Source organism: Gavialis gangeticus, unplaced genomic scaffold (assembly GCF_001723915.1).
Source record: "Gavialis gangeticus isolate Ggan-Ray unplaced genomic scaffold, GavGan_comp1, whole genome shotgun sequence".
In the NCBI taxonomy this organism is placed as follows: Eukaryota; Metazoa; Chordata; order Crocodylia; family Gavialidae; genus Gavialis; species Gavialis gangeticus.
Window position 1 is genome coordinate 11,125 of NW_017728956.1, and position 25,669 is coordinate 36,793.

At 58.0% G+C, this 25,669-nt stretch overlaps 1 protein-coding gene across 1 annotated transcript in view; it reads left to right on the top strand.

The window, feature by feature from the left end:
- DCTN1 (dynactin subunit 1) overlaps nucleotides 1-25,669 on the top strand; it is a 38,495-nt gene that overhangs the window by 9,123 nt on the left and 3,703 nt on the right. The window contains exons 3-22 of the mRNA XM_019528062.1: nucleotides 2,704-2,908; nucleotides 4,417-4,495; nucleotides 6,255-6,414; nucleotides 7,850-7,954; nucleotides 8,278-8,469; nucleotides 10,064-10,180; nucleotides 11,974-12,126; nucleotides 12,228-12,388; nucleotides 12,852-13,020; nucleotides 14,487-14,555; nucleotides 15,100-15,162; nucleotides 15,317-15,466; nucleotides 18,325-18,486; nucleotides 18,818-18,949; nucleotides 19,452-19,580; nucleotides 19,985-20,127; nucleotides 21,214-21,380; nucleotides 23,023-23,040; nucleotides 23,848-23,981; nucleotides 24,970-25,159. Coding sequence (XP_019383607.1) covers nucleotides 2,704-2,908; nucleotides 4,417-4,495; nucleotides 6,255-6,414; nucleotides 7,850-7,954; nucleotides 8,278-8,469; nucleotides 10,064-10,180; nucleotides 11,974-12,126; nucleotides 12,228-12,388; nucleotides 12,852-13,020; nucleotides 14,487-14,555; nucleotides 15,100-15,162; nucleotides 15,317-15,466; nucleotides 18,325-18,486; nucleotides 18,818-18,949; nucleotides 19,452-19,580; nucleotides 19,985-20,127; nucleotides 21,214-21,380; nucleotides 23,023-23,040; nucleotides 23,848-23,981; nucleotides 24,970-25,159 — 2,698 coding nt within the window. The remainder of the gene's footprint in view (nucleotides 1-2,703; nucleotides 2,909-4,416; nucleotides 4,496-6,254; nucleotides 6,415-7,849; nucleotides 7,955-8,277; nucleotides 8,470-10,063; nucleotides 10,181-11,973; nucleotides 12,127-12,227; nucleotides 12,389-12,851; nucleotides 13,021-14,486; nucleotides 14,556-15,099; nucleotides 15,163-15,316; nucleotides 15,467-18,324; nucleotides 18,487-18,817; nucleotides 18,950-19,451; nucleotides 19,581-19,984; nucleotides 20,128-21,213; nucleotides 21,381-23,022; nucleotides 23,041-23,847; nucleotides 23,982-24,969; nucleotides 25,160-25,669) is intronic.

The window sequence follows — 25,669 nt, forward strand, 5'->3', positions numbered from 1 at the left end:
CTCTAGGCTACAAATGCTGAGTCAGACTAATGGGTGTTGAGTGATGGAAGACTTGTATAAGCATGAGATGGTTGGTGTTAAGTCTGTCTGCTCCAGGAGGCTGGGTGCATCGAATATTTGACATGGAGCCACAAGCAGCCAGAGAGCTAGATCACAGTTAGCACAGATGTGTTTACCTGTGCTGCACTTGCCCCTCCAGTGGACACATGTTTGAGTGCATTTCTAGCCTGTACAGACACCACTCTCCTTCCAAGGGACGATTCTCCTCATCTCACACTCCACCTCTCCAGTCCTCATCCTGCAAATGAGAAGGAAGAGGCAGACCCCTTGCTAGGTCTTTGCTGTCTGATAACAGATCAGCTGACGTCAGTCCCAAAGCTCTTGGTCCCCTCGATTCCAGGTTGCACCTCAGGTGTTTTCTTTAGGCTTCAGCCTGCTTGTGCTGCTTAGCAAATACCAAGCTGCCAGGTGTGGGCTTGGGAGGCCAACTGCTGAGAGTTTGGCATGGGCTGGAGCAGGGCCTGTCCCTTCACGGTCCTCTGTTCCACCTATCTGAGGGGTCCTGCGTTCTTCAGGATCCCCATCAGAACCTGGCATCATCTCCCCATGCTGAGGAGACGTGGTTCCCATGAAGCAGAGACAGAGACCAAGTTGCTTTCCCTGCCTGTATCACACCAACAGCAAACACAGCGATCATCAAGTTGGCATGCAGCCTTCATGAGCAAGAGCAGTTCCATCCCAAGCCTGTCTCGTCCTGACTGCGGCATTCATGCCAGTTGCTTGGCTGTATTTTGCTTGACCTATTCAGATGCAAACTCAAAGCCAACTGTGGTATTGCAAGAAGCTGTTCTCAGACTAGGTAAGTCAGTCTGCAGGAATCTTCTCTGAGCTGAGCAAGGGGGCTCTGAACTTTGATGCCTTCAAAAGCATCTGGTAGGAATATGAATCTATTCTGCCTGCTTCAGTGCCCCGGCAAGTGGATAATGGCATTTCTCTGGCACTTCTCACCATGGGAAGGCTGCTTTGCTGATTTAGCTCACATATGCTTCATGGTTTAAATGCAGCCTTCCTGTAATAGGCCTTCCAGGGTGCTTTAGTTTGGACTTTTCATAGCAGGCATTAATTCTGCTTGCCCTTGATGTTATCTAATGCTTGCCCTGTTCTCTGCAGGTAAGGTCTCAAATCAGTTGGCATTACAGCCATTAGCCAGTGAGCCATGATCACTCCCTGGTGTCAGGAACGAGCTAGTGAATCCCATCAGAGCTCATTATGCAGAGAACTGCCCTTGTCTAGCATGGTTCAGGGCCCCATGGGGAGTTTTTCAGAGGCTCTGGACTTTGATGGCAAACTGCTATGCCAGCTCCAGCCTGGACCCTGTGATCCTCACTGCTTATTCCTGCCATTAAAGTATTTCCAACCCTTGTTGTCACCCTTTTCTCCAAGCTCATAATCCCACTGTTGATATTTCTGGAGTCATGTTCTTCTCCCAGGCAGCCCCTGCTGGGCACCAGCCTATGTGCTCAGGTTTCTCTTCGTGGCCTTCCTCACCTATGTGTAGAGCTGTTCTGTCCTGTCCTGTCCTGTCCTGTCCTGCCTCTCCCTGGAACACTGTGCCTGCCGAAGCATCCCAGTTTGGCAGTTTTCCCTCCCAGGAGGTTAGGTCTCTGCCCCACACCCTTGCATTGTCAGCCAGGCAGCCAGAGGCTCGCAGCAGTACAGGGAGCTCCAGTTCCTCTGCTCTGTCTTGCTTTCCCAAGAGACATCTGACTGCATCTGCCTTGCTTATTCCTTTGTCTCGCAGGCAGCTCCCCATGCCCATCTCTTCTGCGATGAGGGAGTGCTTGCTGACCTGTGCTCTTGCTCATCAGCCCTAGCTCCTCTCTCCTCATCCTGCAAAAACGGTCCCTGTTGTTCTTGCCTCTGGGATGAGGGTTTCCTTTTGTTGTTACAGAGCTGTTCTTTTGCTATTTATTTCTGTATTTGTGGCTAGAGCTAGACCTCTTCAGTAACTGAGAAGCTGCTTCCAAGGCAGAATGCATCTTTCCAGCAATTTGAGTATGCTGGGGTGGTTCTTGCAATGGCCCCTTTGCTCCATCATGTGACCACCCCCGCTTCCATTACCTGGGGAGCAGTCAGACTTGATCTGTGCCTAGCTGCTGCCTCCATCGTGGTCTGAGCTGCTCGAATTGTCTTCGTTCTGCACAGACAGCACCTAGCACAAATGGCTCTGATCCATGACGGGCTTGTAGGTGATAGGCTTTCATGGCTGTAACAGGACTCGTGTGGCTGGCCAGAAGGAGCAGTCAGGCACTCTCCATGCTGCAGGTTAAGCCTTCTCCTGGCTGGTGCCTGGCTTTGTTCTCCTTTCCTCATCCACGCTCTCATTGTGGGGTGGAAGGCACTGCTGGCTGTTTGTTCTTCTGTTACCACTAAGAGGAGTCTGGGGGTGTGGGAGGGGTTTGAGGGGCACATGCTGAGGTGAGAACAGGAGACACTCCTGGGTGGAAGACCAGAGTGGGGCAGTTTCAAGTGATGGCGGTAGTTCCTCTCCTAAAAGCCATGCAAGCAGTTGCTAGCCAGAACTCTCCTCCCTTTTGGGGGTGCCTGATGGCTGCAGCTTGCGGGTGGTCTTGGCTGTGGTGCAGGTAACATTCCTACCCAGTCAGTGCCAGGCTTCCTCACCCTGCTTCTGCCCACCTGCAGGAAGCCAAAGATGCCTTGGAAGCCAAGGAGCGCTACATGGAGGAGATGGCTGACACAGCAGATGCGATTGAGATGGCGACTCTGGACAAGGAGATGGCGGAGGAGCGAGCCGAGTCCCTGCAGCAGGAGGTGGACTCCCTGAAGGAGAAGGTGGAATATCTCACCATGGACCTGGAGATCCTGAAGCATGAGATCGAGGAGAAAGGTGAGAGCAACTGGTGGGGGTGCCCCCTCCTAGGCAGACCTGTGCTGGAGATGCTGTTGTGATAGATGCAGCGTAAAGACCTGGTGCAAGGAGGCTCACCACCCATCTCGTGGGGCCAGGAATTGCTCCGATAGCTCCTTCCACAGCCAGCTGAATGTTTTGGGCCCTCTGTACAGTTGGGTTTCCTGACCCCACCAGACAAGTAGGGCCCTCATAGGCAGGCAGCTCAGTTGGGAGCAGCAAGCCAGCATTCAGTGGCACTGCAGGACTTCCTGGATAGGCCAGAGCTTGCCATCTCCTTTGCTTCAGGGTCTGCTGGCCAGAGCCTCACCATCGTGGTGTAGGTAGCTGGAGGGGAAGCTTCACGGGGGGCTTGGGCCTGGAGCACTGCACCTACCACGATCTCTGGGGTGAGCCATATGCTGGCAGAGCACACGGGGTCTGTGCCTTTTGCTGATTCCACACCAGTTGCTTGGCTTGTGGAGCCCCTGTGCACACAGGGCAGAACCAGAGCATCCCAGAGACGTCCTTTCCTTGAGTTTTGTAATGAGCTTGTGCCCTTCTCTCCTTTACAAGATAAAGTGTAAAGGATTGCATTGGCCAGGCCGTGAGCAGCTCTGGAGCTCTGACATCAAGGGGCTGTCTCTGCCAGCAAGTAGGGGGCAGGCCATGTGAGGGCCTCCAGCACTGCTTGACTGACACGGCCTGAGTCCGCATGAGGAGGAGGAAGGAGCAGAGCGACATGATGAGATGGGAGCAAGCAGCTCAATAAGTGGGGTCTTCATTGGGGAAGAGGGAACCTGGGGAACTGAACAGGGACCTGTTGTTCCACAAGTCCCAGGACATTAGAAGCAGGGGGCACTGCTGAAATGAGCAGGTGACAGGTTTAAAACCAACAAAAGATGGGAGTTTTCTATGCAATGTGCAATGACTTCATTGCCCCAGGAAGGGTGGGGGCAGAGAGCTCAGCAAGGGGCTGGACATAGGCCTGGAGGATGGATCTCTTCGTGGCTGTGGAACAGAATGGGTGGAGACGTTTCCTCTGGCATCTCTCACCCAGTGCTGGTGGAAGCCAGGGGTTGGTATTGAACAGGTGATGGATCACTTGAAAGATCCGGTTCAGTGCTCTTCCTCTATGGCATGGACCCCTGCCACTGTTGGCAACGGGACACTGGGCTAGAGGGACCATTGGTCTGATCCAGTCTGGCTCTGCTGCTGCTGTTATGTTTTAAAAGGGACCGACCAAGAGGAGTGGGCCTGTCGGGATGCAGCGCAGGTTGGCCACTTCAACTTCTCATGCTCTCCAGTAGCCCTGAGAGGCAGGGGCCAGCTGCAGCGGCTCCAGCCAGGGGAGGGCAGCAACAGCTGTCCTGGTCCGCCAGCCCCTGCCCTTCGGCTGTCATGTACACAAGTCAAAATCCCCTCTGCTTTGTAAGTGCTGTATGGGGAAGCGACTGTGTTTTGCACCCATGCTGAAGGCTCTCTTCCCTGCTTTTTCCCTCCCTCAGGCTCAGACGGAGCGGCATCCAGCTACCAGGTCAAACAGCTGGAGGAGCAGAATGCAAGGCTCAAGGAAGCTCTTGTGAGGTAAAAGCTGCCCTCCCACAGTGTCCTCCTCCTGTGGGGTCCTGCTTTTGCAGGTCCCACTGCCACTCATCACTGGGCCCAGGGCACGTGAGAGCTCTCATCATAAGGTTTAGACTTGGTCTAAACCTGGGGGCAGACCTCCTGTGGCCTCTTGCCCTTCCCAGTACTGAGGCACCTTTCACTTTGGGAAGCATGGGAATGGGTGTGGATCTGGAGGCTCCATGCCCCAAGGGCCTGGATAAGTCTGTCCTGATGGCTCTGGACTGGCCGTCTGCAGCCACCTCCTCCCTGGTTCCCCTGCCAGGGGTCTCTGCAAACAGCTATTTTGTGGGCTGGAGGCTGTGCATGTCTGCAGGAGAGTACTCAGGCAGTCCTTGGGCTGGGGCCAGGCCCTGCAAGGCCTCTGCAGGGCTGCTCTGCAGTTGGGCACTGCTGTTCTGCGTGGCAGTGACACAATGGGCTGGTGCTGCATGGTCCCACGGGCAGGATGGTCCCAGCCACAGAGCTCATGGTCTGAAGGCCATGGGCAGAGGAAGGCTGGGGGAATGGGGGGCAGCATCACCCCAGTGCAGCCAAAGAAGAGAGCAGAGCCAAACCCTGGGGGCTGTCTGTTGCCCCTAGCTTCCCCCTCTCCCCAAGTTGGCCCAGCAAGTAGCCAGCATGCCGAGGTCTGAAGGACAGTCATCTCAAGTAAGATGAGCTTCCCAGCCCCTCTGAGAAGGGGACCAGGTCCTCTGGAGGCCCCACAAACAGCCCAAGGAAAGCCTTTAGCTAAGGGTGGGGAGGTGCAGCAACATGTCTAGAGTTCGGAGACCAGCTAGAGGATGTTATTGCTCAGTGCAGGGGCTCTCTCAGCCTTTTCGTCCCTGAGTCTGATCCTTCCCACCCCCAGCTTCTGTCCCCATGTCCCAGGACCCTCTGCACTGCCATGTGCTGCAGGAGTGGAACGGTCTCTGCCCCAGAGAGCTTGCAAAGACACCACATTCACCTGGTTGTCTCTGCTGTCCTAGCTCGTGCTTTCTGCCCCCCAGTTGCGTTCCTTGATGTCACTTTGCTCCCCTGGGCCATCCAGCCATCCATCACCACTGCCCACCTTCTGTCCTCTCCTGTCTTCCACAGTCAGGGTTCGTTCAGGAACTGTTCCTTGCTTTGGGCCCTCTCCTACCTTGTGCCACTGGTGGCTGTTTTCCATGGGCACTGCTTCTACCTGCAGCAGAGAACAACCTCTTGGTGCAGAAGAAAGAGACCAGTGCTATTGCAGTGCCGTGGGCGAGACCCTGTGTTGGGGAAGCTCTAGCTGGTTGCTGACTGCAGGCTTGCTTAGCAGTGCTCTGCCCCAGGGAGCCTTGCAGAAGGCCTTGTCTGTACAGTTCCGCTGCTGGGTCTGGACAGATGTTCTCCAATGGCTGGGTTTTACGCCTCGGGATCTCCTTTGTCTGCTGCTTTCCTGGGAAGAGCCAGACTTGGAGCTGCATCCGGGCACAAGATGTCTCTTGTCAGAGCAAACTCAATTCAGTTTTCTGGTTTGGGTGTCTTCACTATGGGGTGGAGTGGCTTGAGATTCCTTGGCCCCTGCCCCCGGCTATGCCAGCCCCTCCAGTGTCCTTCTCAGGGCAGCAGGGCTGTGTCAGCAAGGAGGCGCAGCCCTGTCAGTACGACAAGACTGAGGCAGGATGTGCTGTTGGGGAGAGGGGAGGGCTGCTACGGCCCCAGTTCCCACACCTCCCTGCCAGTCCTGAGCGCACACGCTCTGTTGAAGGATGCGGGACCTGTCTGCCTCAGAGAAGCAGGAGCATGTGAAGCTTCAGAAGCAAATGGAAAAGAAGAACACGGAGCTGGAGGCCTTGCGCCAGCAGAAGGAGAAGCTGCAGGAGGAGGTGAAGCAGGCAGAGAAGACCATCGATGAGCTGAAGGAGCAGGTGAGTTCCCTGAGGGTCCCAGGGGGCTTCTGGGCCTCCAAGAGCCACCGACCAGCAGATCAGCAACACTGCCTGTGGCCTTGGGGTGAACTGGGCACCGAGAATAGCACTCTTGGCTGCTGCAGCCCCCAGCACTGCAGAGAACATCCAGAAGGCAAGCAGGGTGTCCCACAGGGCTCTGCCCCTCTCCAGCACTGGTCTCTGCTGCTGTTCCCACTTGCCCACAGCTCTCCAAGGTTAGAGGCACATTGCATCCAATGCTTGAGACTCTTTAGTGCCTCTGGCGTTGTGTGACATTGCAGTCCAGTGCCAGCTGGAAAGGAACGTGCCTGTGGGGCCTGCTCTTAGCCAGGCAGAGGGCACAGGGGCACCCCTGGAAGGCCTGTGGGAATGTCTGTACTCACTGCAACACAGGGAGGGCACTCCTGCGCCTCACGGTCTCTCCCTGGGAGCTGAGCTGCTGCTGCAGGTGAAAGCAGGCCACGCAGGGCCTAAACAGCAGCACAGCTGGGGCTGGCTCTTCTCATGGACATTATCTGGTGTTATGCTGGGTGGGGGAGAGAGAAAGAAAGACCAGGGGTGTGCTCTGCTGTAGAGTGCAAGCTCCCATCACTGTGGGACAGCCGCCTGGGTGCATACAGGCCTGGTCCCAGCTGCTGTAAGCATCCAAGGCAGGTTCTCCAATGACTTGCTTGGGAGCCTCAGCTCGCTGTGTCCCTGATGTGTTTTTCCCCTCTTTGGATTGGAAAATCCCACTGAACTCAGCCCCTCCTCTGCCCAAGGCCTCATGGGCACCTCACCGGTGGATAGACCGAGGGGCTGGACAGGCCAATCACTGCCAGTGTGGAAGGAGATCTTGAATCATCAAAGAATCCCAGAGAAGTGGGGCTGGCAGGGAGCTGCAGAGGTGGCATCTCCTCCAAGCCCTGCCTGAGGCAGAATCAGCCCTGTCCAAACCAGCCCAGACAAACCCCATGTCCCACCTCTGAGCAGCACAAAACAGTCGCCACAGGCACAGACCCAGGCATCACCCCCACCCCTACCCTCAGGAAAGCAGGGGGGCTGCGGCTGCCAGTGTCTTGCTGCTGCCGGGGGGTCATGGATGCTGCAGATAGCCTAGGCCCAGGACATGCCCCTGCTGCAGAGGAAGGCAAAACCCCCCCAGTCCAGACCAGTCTGAGAAGAGGGGAAATCCCTTCCTGCCCCAGTGCAGCATCTTGCTGAGCCTGAGCACAGGGGTGAGACCCTCCAGCCAGGACCCTGCAGGGTTGGTGCCAGCAGGAGCATTGGCACAGCCCAGCCCCTGCCCCAGCCTGGGCTGCAGCAGCACCCAGCACCTAAGGGGGAGACATAAAACCCCCCTGACATGTGGAGCAGAAAGCCAAGGAAGGGGCAGCCAGCACAGCAAGTCAGGTTAACCCTTGTGCATTCACAGGTGGATGCAGCTCTGGGTGCTGAGGAGATGGTGGAGACTCTGACTGAGAGAAATCTGGACTTGGAGGAGAAGGTCCGGGAGCTCCGCGAGACTGTGGGGGACCTAGTAAGTCATACAGTCGCTGGGTTGTCCCTGGCAGACTCTGCCCAAGCTGTAGAAGGCTTGTTGCTTTCTCTGCCTGGCTGCTACACTGACCTGCAGCAGTGACACCGGTGCCATGCAGGTACAGCCCATCTATGGCAGCAAGTGCTTTCTGAGGTGGGCCTCTCAGCTCGCTGAGCTTGGGGGTTGTCCCAAGGCCCTGTCAGCCATAGTCCCTGCAGCTGGTCTCTGTCAGCACATACAGGCTGTCCCTTCCACCCCTGGAGCACCACTTGCCTGGCAGCCTGTGCTGTATAACCAACCCCTCCTTTTTCTTGCCACCCCAGGAAGCCATGAATGAGATGAACGATGAGCTGCAGGAGAATGCCCGTGAGACAGAGCTGGAGCTGCGGGAGCAGCTGGACATGGCCACGGCGCGGGTCCGCGAGGCCGAAAAGCGCGTGGAGGCTGCACAGGAGACGGTAGCTGACTACCAGCAGACCATCAAGAAGTACCGTGAGCTGACTGCCCACCTGCAGGTACTGCCCCCCACCCCTGCAATGCCTGGGGACCTGCTCCCTGGTGTCCGTGGGAAGGGCAGGCAATAGCACAGCTCCCTTCATGGCAGCAGCCCCTTGGGGGAAGAGACAGAGTCACAGAGAAGTGGGGCTGAAAGGGACCTGCTGATGTCACATCTAGTCCGGCCCCTGCCTGAGGCAGGGTCAGCCCTGTCCAAATCATCCTGTACAACCCATACTCTGAATTCTATGTAAGACGACCATCAACTCTGACCCAACATAGACATCTAACTCTAACCTGCCACAGGTGAAGCAGGGGGACTATAACAGCCAACATCCTGCTTCTATAAAATGTTCATAGTATCATAGTGCTTAGGGTTGGAAGGGACCTGAACAGATCATCAGATCTGACCCCCTGCCCCAAGCAGGAATGGGTTCCGGGATTTCATAGTTAGTAGGGTCGGAAGGGACCTGAGTAGATCATCTAGTCTGACCCCCTGCCATGGCAGGAAAGAGTACTGGGGTCAAATGACCCCAGCAAGGTGTACATCTAACCGGGGTCATATCTCCACAGCCAAATATCTGTCCAGCCTCCCCTTGAAGACCCCCAAGGTAGGAAATAGCACCATCTTACTTGGGAGCCCATTCCAGAGCCTAGCAGCCCTAACTGTAATGTTGTCATTATACACTCGAGGAACCCCAGGTAGAGGCCGTGCCCCTGCTGCAGAGGAAGGAAAACCTTTCCCCCTGCACACAGTCTGTACCAACCTGTACCTGTACCAATCCCTTCCTGCTCCCAGTGCAGTGTCGTTCTGAGCCTGAGCACAGGGGCAAGACCCTTTAGCCAGGACCCTGCGGGGTTGATGCCAGCAGGAACATTGGCACAGCCCAGTCTCATCCCTAGCCTGGGCTGCAGCCAGCGCCCAGCACCTCTGGGGGAGGCTTCAGACCCACAACACATGGATCAGAAAGGTGGGTAGGGCAACCAGCAGAACCCAGAAGCCTGGGAGATCCTCACAGCAGAGCACAGGCATTGTTGCACCTTGATCATCCCTACCCAGTGCCCATCCATCCCTGGTGTCTCTCCTACTGCCTCAGTGACAGGGAGCAGAGCTCAGCAGGCAAGAGCTCTGTCAGAGGAGAGGGCATCCTGGCAGAGACCTCCCGCCAGACAAACAAACAAGGTTCCCAGTGCCTCAAGGCTGGGTTCCTGGTGCAGTTATCCATACAGCCAGCTGTGCTTTCAAGGAAAGCCTCTTCCTTGCTCATATTGCTGACCTCTGCCTTGCTCCCCAGCTGCTCATCTGGCTGCTGTCCCCCATGGGCTGAGGCTTGGACAGAGGAGCCCAGGTTGCAGTGCAGGACACTTTCCAGCATTTAGGCCCTTTGGAGTCATGCCACCCTCCCCTGACAGTTGAGGCATAAGGCTGTCAGAGCCCTGGGCAGAGGGACCGTATGTCTCAGGTTTACAGGATTCAGTCATCGGGAGGGAGTTGGTACCACTCAGCCTTGCTGCCCTGGAAGCCTGGTTTCCCTTCTACTGCACGTCCCTGGCAGTGTGCCTGGGGCCGATCCCTGCATTTGGTGCCCCTGATCACCCCTCTCCTGTCTCCAGGATGTGAACCGAGAGCTCATGAGCCAGCAGGAAGCATCTGCTGAGAAGCAGCAACAGCCTCCCCCAGAGATGTTCGACTTCAAGATCAAATTTGCAGAGACGAAAGCTCATGCCAAGGTAGGGCTGGCAGGAGGGTTGCATCAGGACTGCACTTGTGGGGTGTGTCATCACGTGCTGCGCCTGGGACCACTTCTCAGATGCAGGCATGGGTGGCACTGTGCTGCGGCCTGGGGACAGGATGGCCAAGGTTCCTGACCTTGCAGCAACCCAGGTTGGCTTTGTGTACCTTGGCTGTTGCAGGCATGGGTCCTTATTGGCTGCTGACTCCCTTGTGCACAGGCAGCCAGAGCCCTGGAAATCAGCACAGCAGTTTCACTGAAGAGAGAGTGAGCATTGTGCCTGGCTCACCCCTGTTCCCCATGTGTGGAAATGGAGCCCTGGGCCTGTGAGCTGCGGGGGTTGTGTGCACTGTAAAATTGTGCCCTTCTGGTCTGGTTAAATGTGCCCTTCTGGTCTGAAAAAAACACCTCCTGAGGTTTCCCCAGAGCAGAGGCACATGGACACGTGCAGATGTTATTGGTGCAGATGTTTCCTGAGTTGCTACCAATGCACCTCTTCTGCTGCCCTGCCCTTTGACCTTCTCACAACCCCCCAGCATAGCAAGGCCTGGTCTGGACTGGAGCACCCCAGGCATTGCTGCAGCATAGGCAGTCAGTAACAGCAAGGAGTCTCCTTCATGGCTGTGATTGTAGCACTGGGACCAGAAGGGAAGGAGGCTCTGGCTTTGCTTCTGGAGCAGCCAGGGGGCACGCTTGCTGTCTGGTACCTCAAGAGCCTACCCAGTGCTGTGCTGGGTCATAGCAGCAGTCCCAGTAGCCTGTCTTTAAACCCCAGCTCTTGCCTGCCTTGTGCATCAGCCCACAACCTCTCTCCTGCCTCCTCTGGAACTTCCTAGCTAGGTTTTGGCTGCTCTCCCCCCGGCAATACCTCTTTTATTTTATATCCTCTCTGTATGGAGCCCCACAAAGTCCTGGGACCTCCTGGTCAGCCTCCTTTGGGCTGTGGCCAAACTCGCCATGGACCAGGCTGGAAAGGAGGGGCTGGCTGGAGGGAAACCAGGTGCCTGCAGGGCTGTCTTCCCCTCACCCCTCCAGGCAGGGCTTCACTGTGTGACGTCCACAGGCTCCTTGGAAGGGCAGGGGGCACTGGCTGGGGTTCTCAGCTTGGTGTTCCCCCCTCACAGCCCTTGTTAGCAAGCTGTGACCTGTGCTCCCAGTCCTGATTTTTTTTCATGTTGTGTCCCAGGTACTCAGGTGTTATGCAGTTAACAGCTGAGGGGGGCTTCTCATTTCCCGGTGGGCCTAGGCCTAGGACCTACATAACAGGCCTGGCTCTGACAGGTACAGGAGCAGATGCTTTAGGAGGGAGCTCATGGAGCAGGGGATCTCTAGAGCCATCTGTCTCTGTCGGACCCTCTCTGACCACCGCCAGCATTGGTTTAGAGGTGCCTGTGGACAATCCCCGACTGTTCTCTGTAACGGCTATGAATGGCTCTATCATCCCTGAATGCATCTAGTCCAGTGGTGCTGAATCCCCAGCCTGCAGGCTGAATGCAGCCCATGGGACTGTCTCATCCAGTGTGGTGTGGAGCTCCCCTTGGGTCTGAAAATTTGGTGTCTGAGGAGCAGTAGCAGTGGTAATTGCTGTGGCTTCCAGCAGACACGAAACTGGATCTGGCCTGCAGTCTGGCCCTACAGTACTTACCCCTTGGGTGTTCCCCGAACTACACACTTTCCCTCATTAGTCTTCAGCCTGCTTCTTGCTAACATACTTGTGGGAGTGTGGGGGGCATCTGCAGTGCTCCCAGCCCACTCTCAGGGACCCCTTTGGCCTTTGTGCATCTCCCACAGGCCATTGAGATGGAGCTGCGCCAGATGGAGGTGCAGCAGGCCAATCGGCACGTATCCCTCCTCACTGCCTTCATGCCAGACAGCTTCCTACGGCATGGGGGTGACCACGACTGCATCCTTGTGCTGCTGCTCATCCCGCGCCTGATCTGCAAGGTATCCGGGGAGGCATCAGGGAGTGTGGAATGGGCTGTGGCCAGTGTGGTGGTGGGAGAGGGGCACAGGGAATGGCTCTGACCGGCACTCTCTGGGAACAGGCTGAGCTGATCAGCAAGCAGGCGCAGGAAAAGTTCGACCTGAATGAGCACTGTGCGGAGCGCACAGGCCTGCGGGGTGCACCGGGTGAACAGCTGAGCTTTGCTGCTGGCCTGATCTACTCCCTCAGCCTCCTGCAGGCCACGCTGCACAAGTATGAGCAGTAAGTATCACACCATGCTGCCGGCAGCCTTCTGTTTCCCCCAGCTGAGGCCCCCATCCAAAGGGGATGCCAACAAATCTCCCCATCTCCATGCCCTCCAGGGCGATCCCAAGGCCGTGGCTGCTCTTCCAACAGGGCTACCCAATCCCCTCTGAGAAACCCAGGGCAGCTTAGGCTTTGCAGGTCTCCTCTCCTGAGGTTCCCTCACCTGCAACCCCAACTCTGCTGCAAATATGGGCTCCCATGACCCCTCCGGGCCTGGGCTTCAAGCAGCCCCTCCGTGGGGCTACCCTGCTGTAGGAGCCCAACTACAGGAACGTAGGCTCTGTGCTCCCAGAGCTGCATCAGTGAGGCCCTCTGTAAATGGTGCCCGAGGGGCTGGTGCTGACACCTACACCAGGCCCTGTCGCAGCCCCGTGGCCCGTCACAGCCTTGCTGACCACATGCACTGCCCTGCCGGCAGGGCCCTGACCAAGTGCAGCGTGGAGGTGTACAAGAAGGTGGGGATGCTCTACCCGGAGATGAGCGTGCACGAGCGCTCCCTGGACTTCCTGATTGAGCTGTTGCACAAGGACCAGCTGGATGAGACCGTCAACGTGGAGCCCCTCACCAAAGCGATCAAGTACTACCAGGTGGGACAGGGCTCTGTGGCAGGTGGCCGCTGGCCCCAGGCCTGTCTGTGTGGGTGCTAGTTGGGTTCAGGGCATCTGTGAGCTGCTGGGATGGGACCAGTGAAGCCTGCTGGTAGTTTGCTGCAACGGGGGTGTTGTTTCTGGTTAAACCTGTGCTACGGGAGAAGTAGCCAAGTGCCCGTCAGTGACCGTTTCCCTTGAGTTGCTCTCTGCCTCCTGAACAGAGTGAGTTCACAGTGGCTGTGACCAGGTCAAACAGGCCCGTGTGTCTCTTTTCCAGTGTCCTCAGTACAGAAAGACATTTTGGGGAGACAAGGCAAAGGGTGCACCCAGCTGCCTCTTGGCTGGGAGCTCTGGGCTCCATGACCTTGGATGCAGGGGAGGGAGGGGGCTTAAGCTTCTGCAATCACCGCTGCTTTGCAGGCTCCTCTCAGTGTCAGAGATGGACCTAGACAAGGTTCGTTGGGTAAATCTGATATATTTTATTAGACCAACTAAAATAGCTGGAAAAATTCTTCTTTGCAAGCTTTCCAGTACGCTCTTCTTCAGGCAGAGGTGGCATCATGGATACAACCCAACACCTCAGAGACATACCCAGAACTTCCCACCCTCCCCTGGGGCTCCGCAGGGATCTCAGCCAGGTGGAGATGCCTGTGTCAGTGCAGCAAGCATTGCCTGACTGGTGCTGCAGGCCCCACTCCCAGTACCTCTGAGTCAGCAGCAGCTGGTAGCTGCTCTCCTGCTTCAGTCTCTTCCACAGAGGGCTCCTATCAGTCCTGATTCTTCCATGGTGCGGCTGTTCCACTTCCCATGCCTGCTCTCAGCAGCTGAGTCTGGCCTGTCTCCTCGCTGGCAGAGAGCATCAGCTTTGTGCTGTCTTGTCCTTTCTCACTTACGGCTCTCCCTTTAGGGCCTTCATGTGGGGGCAGGTTCTGGTGCCTGGCCTCCTGCTGTCCCAGGGCTTTGGTGAGGCCTGATAGCTGGCGCTTGGCTGAGTGCCTCTGGATCAGCTTCTCCTGCTGAGAGGCATTACCTGGCTCTTGCTTCACTCCACATAGTCCTGTGGATGCTGCTAATGCACACAGTGTCCTCCCCACCCCCGATGCTCAGCCCCAGGGAGCTGGGGAGATGACTGAGGGCAGTCCGTGCTCTTGTTATCTGGGATTAAACTCTAGTCGCTCATATTGTCTTTAAAGGTGACCAAGATGGGAGCACACTTGTGCTGGGTGTCATTTTAATGTTACAGAGGTGCAGTATTCACCTTCTTCCCGGCTCTGTGCATAGCCTGGGGGCTGAGGATCTGATGGAAGGTGGGGCAAGTCAGCTTGCTAGGGTGGTCCAGGGCACCAGGGACTCCAGCAGTCACTGATTGTCTGCGTCCTGCTAGTGATCGCGGGCAGATGTCTTCTGGGATGTCTGCTGGAGGAGCTGCTCCCTGCATACTAACACGTCTGGTCTTCTTCCAGCACTTGTACAGCATCCACCTGGCTGACCAGGCAGAGGACTGCACAATGCAGCTGGCAGATCACATTAAGGTGAAGAACTAGCAGGAAGGCCCGGTCCCAGGGCTGGGGCACTGGGCAGGGTTCGTGGCTTGGGCCAGTAGACTTTGAGGAGCTGCTGGTGCTCCCAGAGCGTAGGGAGCTCTGGGACATGTCCTCCTGAGATGCAGCCCAGGCCCACTGCCCTCTGTCCCTGTCCCTTCTCCCCTGGGCTTAGCATCTGCTCAGGTCCCTCAGTGTTCCCCATTCAGTGGTGGCAGGTGGAGGGGGCATGGATTTTACCAGCAGGGTAGCAGGAAGAACAGGGAAGTCCAGTTGTCTCCGGATGAGCTGGAAAAGGCAGTCAGAAGGGCGGAGAGCCAGGCTGCCAAGCTTCCAGAGCACGCCTGTCCTGGGTGCTGCAGCCAGACAAACCCCAGCAAGCGCCCAAGCCCTCCTTCCTCAGAGCAGCCCTGACTCCTGTGAGGCTGGAAGCAGAGAGGCTCTTTGCCCTGAACCCAGGGAGCCCTGGGGTGGCCTAGAGCAGCAGCCCATCCTGCCCAGCCCTGAGCTAAAGCCTTCGCTGTCTCTCCTGCAGTTCACCCAGAGTGCCTTGGACTGTATGAGTGTGGAGGTGGGCCGGCTGCGCTCCTTCCTGCAGGTGAGCTGGCATCCTGTCCCCCTTGTACCACTCTAAGCCACCCCTGGCTGGCACAAGGCGGCTGTGCTCCGTAGCAGTCAGAGCTATGAGCTCTTGGGACAGTGCTCGGGCTGTCAGGTGCTCAGTTCTCTTCCCCTTCACCTGCTCTTTCTAGGCAGGTCAGGAGGCCTCCGACCTTGCCATCCTCCTCAAGGACCTGGAGACCTCATGTAGCGACATCCGCCAGTTCTGCAAGAAGATCCGTCGCCGCATGCCTGGGACGGACGCCCCTGGCATCCCTGCCGCGCTCGGCTTTGGACAGCAGGTGAGGCCATCAGCACTGAGCTGGGCGGGAGGCAGGGGGATGCCTGGCACACAGGGGACACCCAGACTGCTGGCCACAGGGCAGAGGTCCTTGCAAGCCTTGACATCAAGTGCAATGTGTTGCAGTCACCCGTCTCACTGCTGGGGAGGTGCAGCCTCCAGAGAGCAGACGTCCCAACGTGCATTGCTTTAAGAACATTAGAGCTGCCATGGGCTGGGTCAGACTCCAGGTCTGTCTTGCCCGGTCTCCTGTGTCCCACAGGGCAGAGAGTGGAGGCTGGAAGGGAGAGTGACCTCAGTCTGAGCAGGTTTTTCCCCTGTTCTTCTCTCCTGCAGCCTTCAGCATTGAGGGTCCAGGCAGGTCTGATGCAGAGGCTGTGCCCCTCACTCCCTGCTCCAGAGCCCCCAATACCCCTTTCTTCCAAGCACATGTCCAAGCCCTTGTGGAATCTGGCTGAGCTCTCAGCTTCCCCCCACATCTAGTGGCAACAAGTGCCACACTGGAGGAAACAGAACTTCCTGGTGTTCGTTAACAAAAACTGCTCTGCTTGACCTGAGCAGAAGGCAGCCGTCAGGTTGGGGTGGAACACGATATGCTGGGACCTCAGCTGTGTGTGTGTGTGCGTGTCCTGGACAAAAACAGCTGCAGGCTGTTGGGCAACTTGGAGCTCAGCTGGTATACGAGGGTGGCTCCCATGTACACCCCTTCCCCAGTGTTGTGCTGGACTCCCTTTCCCCTGTCCTCCTTATTCTATTCGGCATCCTCCAGCCATGTGGCACTTCAGCTGCAGTGTGTTGTTAGCAGCACATTTCAGGCAGGCGATGCAACGGTGTGTCCCGGGAGAGCAGAGGCAGAGCACAGGCCCTGTGGGAGCTGCTGTTCTGGGCTACACGTTTTACAAAGGCCGTGGGGAAGTGACAGAAGGTCCAGAGGCAACAACAGAGAGGATAAAGGGGTTGCAAGACAAGTCCTAGAGGAGAGGCTGAAGGAGCTTGGCAGGTTCAGATGGGGGAAAAGGCGCTTAGGAGGGGATGTGACAGCAATCTGGAGGGCTGCCAGAGAGATGAGAGGAAGCACCTGTTCTCTGCTGCTGCAGAGAGGAGGATGCAAACCCATGGCTTGAAGTTGCAGCAAAGGAGGTTTAGAATAGAGATCCAGAAAAACATCTTCACTGTGAAATAGTGAGGCAGTGGAATACATGCTTAGGGAAAGTGCAGACTCTCTGTCTCTGGAGGTGTTCAAGGAGAGGGTGGATGGGCACTGGCAGGGATGATCTAAGCATAGTGATACCTATTTTCTAACACGGGGATTTCCCAAGTTTCTGGGCTGTGCTGGTTGCCCGCCCCCTTTTCCTGCTGTGTCAGGGTGGTTTTTATGCCTCCCCTGAAGCACTGGGTATTGGCTATAACTAAGGCTGGGGACTTCAACTGTGCTGTGCTGATTCTCCTGCTAGGAACAAAGCTGGAAGTTCCTGGCTGGAGGGTCTTGCCCTTCCACTTGGGGTCAGACCGACACTGCGCACTGGGGGCAGGAAGGGATTCCCCCCCCCCCATTCAGACTGGTCTGGACTGGGGAGAGTTGCCTTCCTCTGCAGTGGGGGCAGGGCCTCGGCCTGGGGTCTCTGGCATCCATTAACAACATTTAATAGAAGCGGGACGTTGGCTGCTGTGGTCCTCCTGCTTTACCTGCAGCAGGCCAGGGTGCTAGGTCTTTGTGTGTCAGGATTGAGGGCAGTCTGATGAAGAGTTTAGGTTATGGTTGTCTGGACTGGTTTGGACAGGGCTGATTTTGCCTCAGGCAGGGATTGGACTAGATGTGACCTTGCAGGTCCCTGCCGGCCCCACTTTTCTATGACTCTGAAAGGGGAGGTGGTGGCCTGTTCATCTGGTGTCAGGAAGGGCAGCACCTTGGAGATTAACTGGTTTAGAGAGGTTGGAGCTTTCCTAGGCAGCCATCTACTGCTTCAGATGCTATGAAAGGAGTGGCAGAAAGGGTTTTCTATAGTAGGGAAAGAGAGATGGGGAGGGGACCCGGCTGAGAGAGGAAAAGGGTGGACTGGATTAGGTTGGCTGAGATGAGGCAGTTGACACCCTGGGGGATCCTGAGTAAGCAGCTAGTCCAGGTAACCAGGAACTCGCAGTCTTCCTTGGGCTTGTGGGCTGATGCAGTTGTGTCTGAGGGTGGTTTCTTGTTCTGCACTCAGGTCAGTTAAAATACGTCCATCTCGGGGCAGCTTCTCAATAGTCGTGTTCGGAGCATGGAGGGATAATGTGACCTTAGAGTTCGGCACGCCTTGCATCTTGTGGGAAGGCATGCGCAGAAGGGGAGCGTGAGAGGAAAGGCAGGGTCATGGGAGTGGAGTCCAGTGGCCGGAGTGTAAAGCCAGCAGTCAGGAGAGCCCTGGCTTCTGCTTCTGACTCTGCCTCCCAGCACCAGTGCTGGCCTCCGTCAAACATCATCACTGTGAGAAGAAGTGATAACTTCTCCTGATAACTGAGTTTTCCTTCATGGGGCCTGGAAAGCAGCAAAGTCCCTGCCTGGCTGGCAGACACCAACCCTTGCTGTGCCCAGCTTGCTACAGAGCTGGGAGGAGGAAAGGCAAGGGCCACAGCAGGCCAGGCCAGAGGGGAGGTGGCTCCTTTGTCCTACCAACCTGAGGCCTTGCTGCCTTGCCAGCTGCTACTCCCATAAGGCTGCTCTCAGCGATTGTTAGCAGAGGGATAAAGCAAGAGGGGAGGCATGCAGCTCAGAGCTGGGGCACCTGGCAGACCTGGGGAGCAAGAGCTACCATTCTGCTGTGCTGGGGACACCAGGTGAGAGTGGATTCCCTAATGGCTGTGTGCTGCTCTTCTCCCCAGGTGTCGGACACGCTCCTGGACTGCCGCAAGCACCTGACCTGGGTGGTCGCCGTGCTGCAGGAAGTGGCAGCTGCAGGGGCCCAGATGATCGCCCCCCTGACGGAGAACGAAGGGCTGCTGGCTGTGAAGCTGGAAGACCTGGCCTTCAAAGCCAGCGAGCAGGTGGGAGCTTCCCCACACACCCCTACCCCCGGGGACCTGCCACCCCTTCGCTTGAGAGATGCTGGGTCTCCATGTGCCTCGTTTGGAAGCCCTTTCACAGTGAGCTGGGCAACACGAGCAGAGACTGGGGACCTGTCAATGACCTGCCTGCCACCCGTTCTCCATCATGTCTCCCCTCCACCTCTTTGGAGGGGTGTGTTCTGTTGTGTTCTGTGCCCCATGGCCCGCCTGAGGGCAGCAGCCGTAGCAGGGCATGTGGCTGCAGTGGTAGCAGCGCCATTGGCACAGGAGCACCTCAGGAAGTAGGGTGACCTTCTCCCCATCCCTGCAGATCTACGGTGCCCAGGGCATCAACCCGTATGAGTGCCTGCGGCAGTCCTGCAGCATCCTCATCGCCACCATGAACAAGATGGCCACTGCCATGCAGGAGGGGGAGTACGACGCTGACCGGCCGCAGATCAAGGTGGGTAGGGCTGGGCCTGTCTCCTCCGCCCCTGGGCAAGGGCCATGTACCATTGGCACTGGTATGGGGAGGGTCTCCTGGGGTTGGGGCTGGCTGAGGTGAAACTGCAGGCCCTCCTGGTATGAGAGAGGAAGGACTGAGGGAGGTGTGGTGTGCATTGTTTCCAGACCTCGGCTTTGCTGAGGGGGGCCAGTGTGCCCTGTGAAGAGGGAAGGGGTGCTCGCAGCAGCAGGGAGATGCTGGGTCCAAGCCTGGCCTGGCTGGGCTGGGGCTGTGTGAGTGCTCACAGCTCCTGTCAGCGAGTGGCCCCAGCTGTGTGGCATCCAGCATGGCGAGGGGCATGGAGGCTCTGACGCTGCCCCCACACTGAGCCAACCCCCCTGGGCTGGGCTGTGGCGGGTTCAGGCAACTGTCTGCAGGGCCCAGGTCTGAGGGGACGTTCCCAGGGAGCCCCCTATCCCCCTGCTCTGCACTGTCTGACCACCCTTGGCTTCCACTGCAGCCTGCTCCCCCCGTTGACCTGCGGGCAGCCGCACTGCGGGCAGAGATCACGGATGCCGAGGGGCTAGGGCTGAAGCTGGAGGACAGGGAGACAGTCATCAAGGAGCTGAAGAAATCACTCAAGATCAAGGTGAGCTCAGCCCTGGCCTGCTGCCAAGCCTCCATCTTGCCTGAGGGCCAGTGCAGAGTCTCCCTCCTCTGGGCACCCCGCTCCCCCTTCCTGGTGCTCTCCTGGCTCGCTGCCTGTTGGGCTCTGCCTCCTTTTGGTCTTGCTCAGAGGCCAGCGGGGGACGCAAGCTGCCTGGGGGCTCAGCCATGAAGGACCTGCAGCGGCTTTCCTTTGAGACAGCTGTTGCAAGCATGTAACCCGTTCTCAGGTGCTAGTGATGCCGTGTGCGGTCATGGGCTGCATGTGGAGCATGAGCAGGAAAGCAGGGAGTGACGAGAGGTTCCCCAGGCATTGCAGTTCCTTCCCCTCGTGCTGTCTCTCCCCCTGGGCCTGAGTGCACCACGTCCAACCCTCCCCCCCTGCAGGGCGAGGAGCTGAGCGAGGCAAACGTGCGTCTCAGTCTCCTAGAGAAGAAGCTGGACAGCGCATCCAAGGATGCGGACGACCGGGTGGAGAAGATCCAGACCAAGCTGGATGAGACCCAGACACTGTTGAAGAAGAAGGAAAAGTAAGTGAGGGCAAGGCTGTCTTGGCTGGGTGGGGCTAACGGGCTGCACCTGCCGTGGGAGGGGCCATGGACCAGGTCCTCTGCACCCACAGTTGGGATCAGCTCTTGGTTAGTACAGAGTGTAGTATGAGATAAGCGGAGGTCCAGGACATAGGAAAACAGAGTTGTGGGGCTGGCAGGGACCAGCAGAGGGCATGTCTAGTCCACCCCCTGCCTGAGGCAGGATCAGGAACCAGCCCAGACAAACCCATCAGCTAAATTCTACATAAGACTACCCTCAGCCTTGACACAGCTCCAGGCATTGCCCCCACCCGTGGGAAAGCAGGAGGACCACGGCTGCCAACCTCCTGCGGCTGCCAAGGTGGGGTGGGGGATTCATAGATGCTCCCCAGGCTGAGGCCGTGCCCCTGCTGCAGAGGAAGGCAAAACCCCCCAGTCTGGACCAGTCTGAGCAGGGGGGAAATCCCTTCTTGTCCCAGTGCAGCATTGGTTTGAGCCTGAGTGCAGGGGCAAGGCCCTCCAGCCAAGACCCTGCGGAGTTGGTCTCGGCAGGAGCATTGGCACAGCCCAGCCCCATCCCCAGCCTGGGCTGCAGCAGCACCAGTGCTTCTGGCGGAGGCTTAAATACTCCCTGAAATGTCACTGGCAGGGAGGGGCTGGGTGGGGCTGGGCCCGGGCGCAGTTCTTAAGAGGAGCTGTGTCTTTAGCGCTCTCCTAGGGAAGGCGTGGGCAAAAGGTGCTTCCTGCATGCCCCACGGCTTTGCTTTGCCCACCTCTTGCCTGACACAGGTGTTAGCTTGCAGCATGTGAACTCCACGGTCTTACCAAGTAAACCGCAAGTCTCGGGGAAAGGAACATGTCTGCCTGACAGACCTGGGAGAAATGGGAGGCTGCAGAGGGGCAGGGGGCGAGTGACCCAGCCATGTGCGAGGTGACAGATTGCTGGATGAGCTCCATGTGTTACTGGAGGACCCCTCTGCTGGGGTCAGCAGGAGTGCATAATTGGGGCAGGGGGCCCGGCCAGGACTTCTCTGGAGAAAGGCTGGGAACATCTCAAATGGGCCCGTGGCTGTGTCCCCCCTGCAGGGAGTTTGAGGAGACCATGGACGCCCTTCAAGCGGACATCGACCAGCTGGAGGCAGAGAAGCTGGAGCTCAAGCAGCGCTTGAACAACCAGTCCAAGCGCACCATCGAGGGGCTGCGCGGCGCTCCTGCCTCTGGCATTGCCTCCATCGTCTCCGGCATCACGGGAGGTGAGTGCCCTGTCTGTGTGCCCCCTGCCCATAGGCGAGCTCCCATGGCCGTTCCATGGTGCCTGGACATTGGGGCAGGAGCACAAGGCCAAGGGTGCGGAGCCCTGGAAGAGAGAGAACCCCTGACCCTGCCCATCAGCTGCAGCCCCTCCCTGCTCTGCACTGGGCTTAGCTGTCTGTCTCGCAGTTGAGCAGGCTCGCCCACCTGCTCTCTGTACCCACTGAGCCCAGAGACGAGGCGGGAGAGGCCCCCAGCACCACTCTTAAGTTGTGTCCTCAGCCACAAGAGGCCCCTGGGTATTCCCCACCTCATCTCGGGGTCTGGGGCCTGCTGGGTGGGGCAGGAAGCAATACAGCCACAGCCTCAGAGCCCTCTGCTCCCTGGGATGCATTGGGGGCATTGCCCCCGCCCCTGCAGGGGGACAGGAGAGCCTGCCCCACAGTGCTAAAGTGTGGGGCCAGGTTGTCTGGGTGCTTGCTGGGGGACTGGGCTCCTTCCTTGGTGCTGAAGCAGCATCCCCAGGCCGGGAGGCTGCACCAACAAGGCACCAAAGAGGCCATGCATTTCTCTTGGCCTTTGTGGAGCTCAGCAGAGCCACATGCTGTGGTGGGCAGGGGCTGTCTCACGGGCTCCCCGGGTTTCCTTTGAACATGCCCATCCTGGCAGGCGAGTGTTGCCTTCCAGCTGCATAGAGCTGAAACACCCTGCGTGATTCTCACTTGGCCTGTGGGTGCAGCCAGCTGGTGAGCAGGAGAACTATGGTGTCTCTGCTTCCCAGAGGTGTTGCGTTTGTGCCGGGAGGGTCCCCAGTCTCTCAGGCTGCACGCATCCATGCATTCTGCTCATGGCTGCATGCAGGGGGCAGCTGTCCTTGGTGCCGGGCAGTGCCTCGTGCTCACGCTCCCATGTGCTACCCAGGGGTGACAGGGAAGGGAGCTCCCCAAGGCACAGAGCCAAGCGGGTGCTGGAGGCACGAGCCTGCGCCTGGCCCAGCTCCGTGCTCTTGATGATGCTGTGGGATCCTGGCCCTCTGGTATCTGTCCCCCCTCAAGCCACAGCTCTCAGTCGTGGCAGCCACTTGGTGTGCAGTCTTGGGAGAGGGGAGTGCTGAGGGCAGTGGGGAGCAGTTCAGCCCTTCACAGGGACCCCCAGGAGGTTGCCAGCTCATCCTGGTCAGACGGGCTCCCATGGTAACTGCTGCAAGCACTGGCTGCACTCACCCACTCTCCTGCCCTGGTGCTCAGGTCCTGCGTTGGTGCCTGTCGGAGCGTGCACTGAATCACAGTCACAGAGATGTGGGCTGGCAGGGACCCCTGCAGGTCACATCCAGTCCCAGCCCTGCCTGAGCCAGGATCAGCCCTGTCCAAACCAGCCCAGACAAGCCCCACATCCAGCCTCTCAGCAAAGCTGCATTGGGTGACACGAGCCCGTGACCGTGGCTGTGGCTGTCACAGAGCTGCTAGGGCTGTGAGGTCGAGACCGGTTGAGCCCTCGGACAGGGAGCGAATGTGGGTGGGATTGGGCTGTTTTTTCTGGGCTGTTCTTTGGCCTTGCTAGCCAGAGCTGCACCTGAGCCTCTCTCCTCAGCTCTCACTTCTGCTTCTTCTCTCTCTTCTGCTTTCTTCTCCCCTCCTTGTCCAGCAGAGGAACAGCAGAGAGGTACGGTACTGCCCAGCCTGCTCACCCACATGCCAGCTCTCCACACCCCTGGGACCCCAAAAGGGGCCTGCATGGAGAGGGGGCAGGTTTCCACGAACATCTGAGCATGGGGCCCTGGGGTGGGTTGTAAGGTCCATCCAGGGTCCTGTCCAGGGACAGCTGTTGTCAGCTCCAGCACCTCACAGCTCCAGGTGGAAGATCTGCATGCAGAGCAGGGAGTGAGGGGCATGGCCTCTGCATCAGACCTGCCTGCACCCTCAATGCTGGAGGCTGCAAGGGAGAGACAAATGGGAAATCCCTGCTCAGACCCAGTCACTCTCCCTCCAGCCTCCACTCTGTGCTTCTATGTGGCATAGGAGACTGGGCACGACAGACCTGGGGTCTGAGCCTATCAATGATCATTTTTATGTTTTTATGAAAATCATGGTGGCAGGAGCAGATCTCGCACCCAGGGAGGCAAGCGGGCGATGGGGATCGTACACCCTTGCATGGGGGGGGTCCCTCAGGAGCATCTGGTGCAGGGGCAGCTCTGTCCAGCCTCGCCTGGGCCATGATGCACGGGGTGTGTGGCTCAGTGCCATGCTGTTCACACCCGGCTACCTTGCTCGCCATCTGCTTGTCCAAGTGTGACCCACTGAGGTCCCAGTCTGCTGGCGTGGTGGACTATGCTGGACTCGGTGCAGGGAGCCTGGGGGCGGTTCTTGCTGCACCCTGACGCAGGCAGCCTCTCCCCCTTGTCCTGCCACGAGCCAGCTGCAGCCAATCTGCCCTCCCCCTCATGGCATTGCCCTTCTTGCCCATGTGCAGGTGTCAGCGCCGGCCAAGCCATGGTGGGGGGCTCAGGGCCCATCCAGGTGAAGGACTCGCCCCTCCTGCTGCAGCAGATTGATGCCATGCGCCTCTCCATCAAGTACCTCAAGAACGAGAACAACCTGATCAAGGTGAGGAGCTGGGGGGGCTCCTGTGTGCCTGGCCGGGCGCAGGCTCTGCAACAGAGTCCTGTGCCCCAACCAGCTCTCGCTCCCTCTGAGGAATAGCAGGAGCCTGCTGGGGAAGGAAAATCCAAGCGGGGGCCAAGGCCAGGCTGGCTCGGCTTCATCTGGAGCAAAAAGCAGCTGCCGCAGGGGTCCCAAAGCAGGTGGCCGGTAAGGCTGAGAAGCCTCCCGCATCCCCTCTGAGAGGGGCTTGCACAGCCCCAGCAGCCAAGACACCCTCTTGCAGTTCCCTGTGTCTCAGGAGTAACACACAGGGTGTGAGTGTCACATGCCCTGGAACAGAGATGGGAGCCAGGGTCCATCTGCCCCTGTAGCTGTCAGCGCTGCTGAGGCCCAGACCGGCGATTCTGGAGACCATGGGTCTGCAGGGCAGGGAAATCCCAGGGCTCCCTTGCCTAGAGCAATGGATCTCAACCTTTTTTGACTCGAGGGACCCCTGGATAGACTCGCGCCTGCTTGGGAAACACCAGCTCTATGTTCGCTCTCTCCAAGGGCTGTTTTTCTGCTGCAGAGAACTCGGAGATCCTAGCTGTGGGTTTCTATAATCTCTGGGCTTAGCTGGTGAATACTGTCTGTGCTCCTAGTAGTGCTACCCTTTTGATGCAGGTTGTAGCACCCAGGGTGCCTGGTTGAGAATCGCTGGCTTGCGAGGAGGCTGTATTAATCAAGAGCAGGCTCTTAGGGTATAAGGCAGGGGCTCTTCCTCACCATGGGAAGGGGTGGAGAGAGGTATCTGCGCAGATGGTGTCCTGGAGATGGAGCATTGGGTCCTTGCATTTGCTACCTTTTGTCCTGTGTCATTATCTGACTGATTGGGGAAGGGCCTGGTTCCCTTTTTGCCCTCCAGCAGGGCAGAGACTGCACCACACAGCTGGGCACTGGGGGCCAGGGGAAGCTGGCCCCACCAGTGATGTCGCTGCTCCTTGCTTCCCAGGGCACGCAGATGAAGACAGACCTGGCGGGGCTACCGCCTCTGCACGTGCCCAAGCTCTCTCTGCCCAAAGACCGGCAGGGAGATGAGATGGCCTCTGGCTCCCTGTACCGGAAGACAAACCAGCTGCTGGAGACCCTCTATCAGATGAGTGCCAATGCCAGGGTGGTGGACATCACGCGCAAGAAGTCAGGTAGGTCCACGTGGGACCCCACTGCTGCTCCTCTGTGGGGTCCAGGGCTGCAGCCTCCTGTGTTGGGGATGGATGGTGTCAGGGGTCATAGGGAAGGTGCAGAGAAGGGCAGCAAGGACGATGAGCACTATGGAGGGGCTTCCATGTGAGGAGAAACTATGAGGCCAGGCCTGGTCAGGGTAGAAAAGAGACGCTGGAGGGGGGACATGAAAAGGGAAGAGAAAGTCACTAGGGACTTATTATCAACTGTCTCTCACCAGGTAAGAACAAGGGGGCACAGTATGGCATGAGCAGGCCGTCAACACCAGGAAGTTCTTTCTCGCACTGTGTAATTAAAGGGTGAAGCTCGTTGCCCCCAAATGTGGGGGAAGCTGAGAGCTAGGCCAGATTCACCAGGGCTTGGAGCAAAGGGGCATCAGTGGCTCTGGAGCAGTCAGCTAGGGGCACGGCCTCTACATCAGCCCTACCTGGACCTCAGTGCTGGAGGCTGCAGGGGGAGAGGAACGGGGG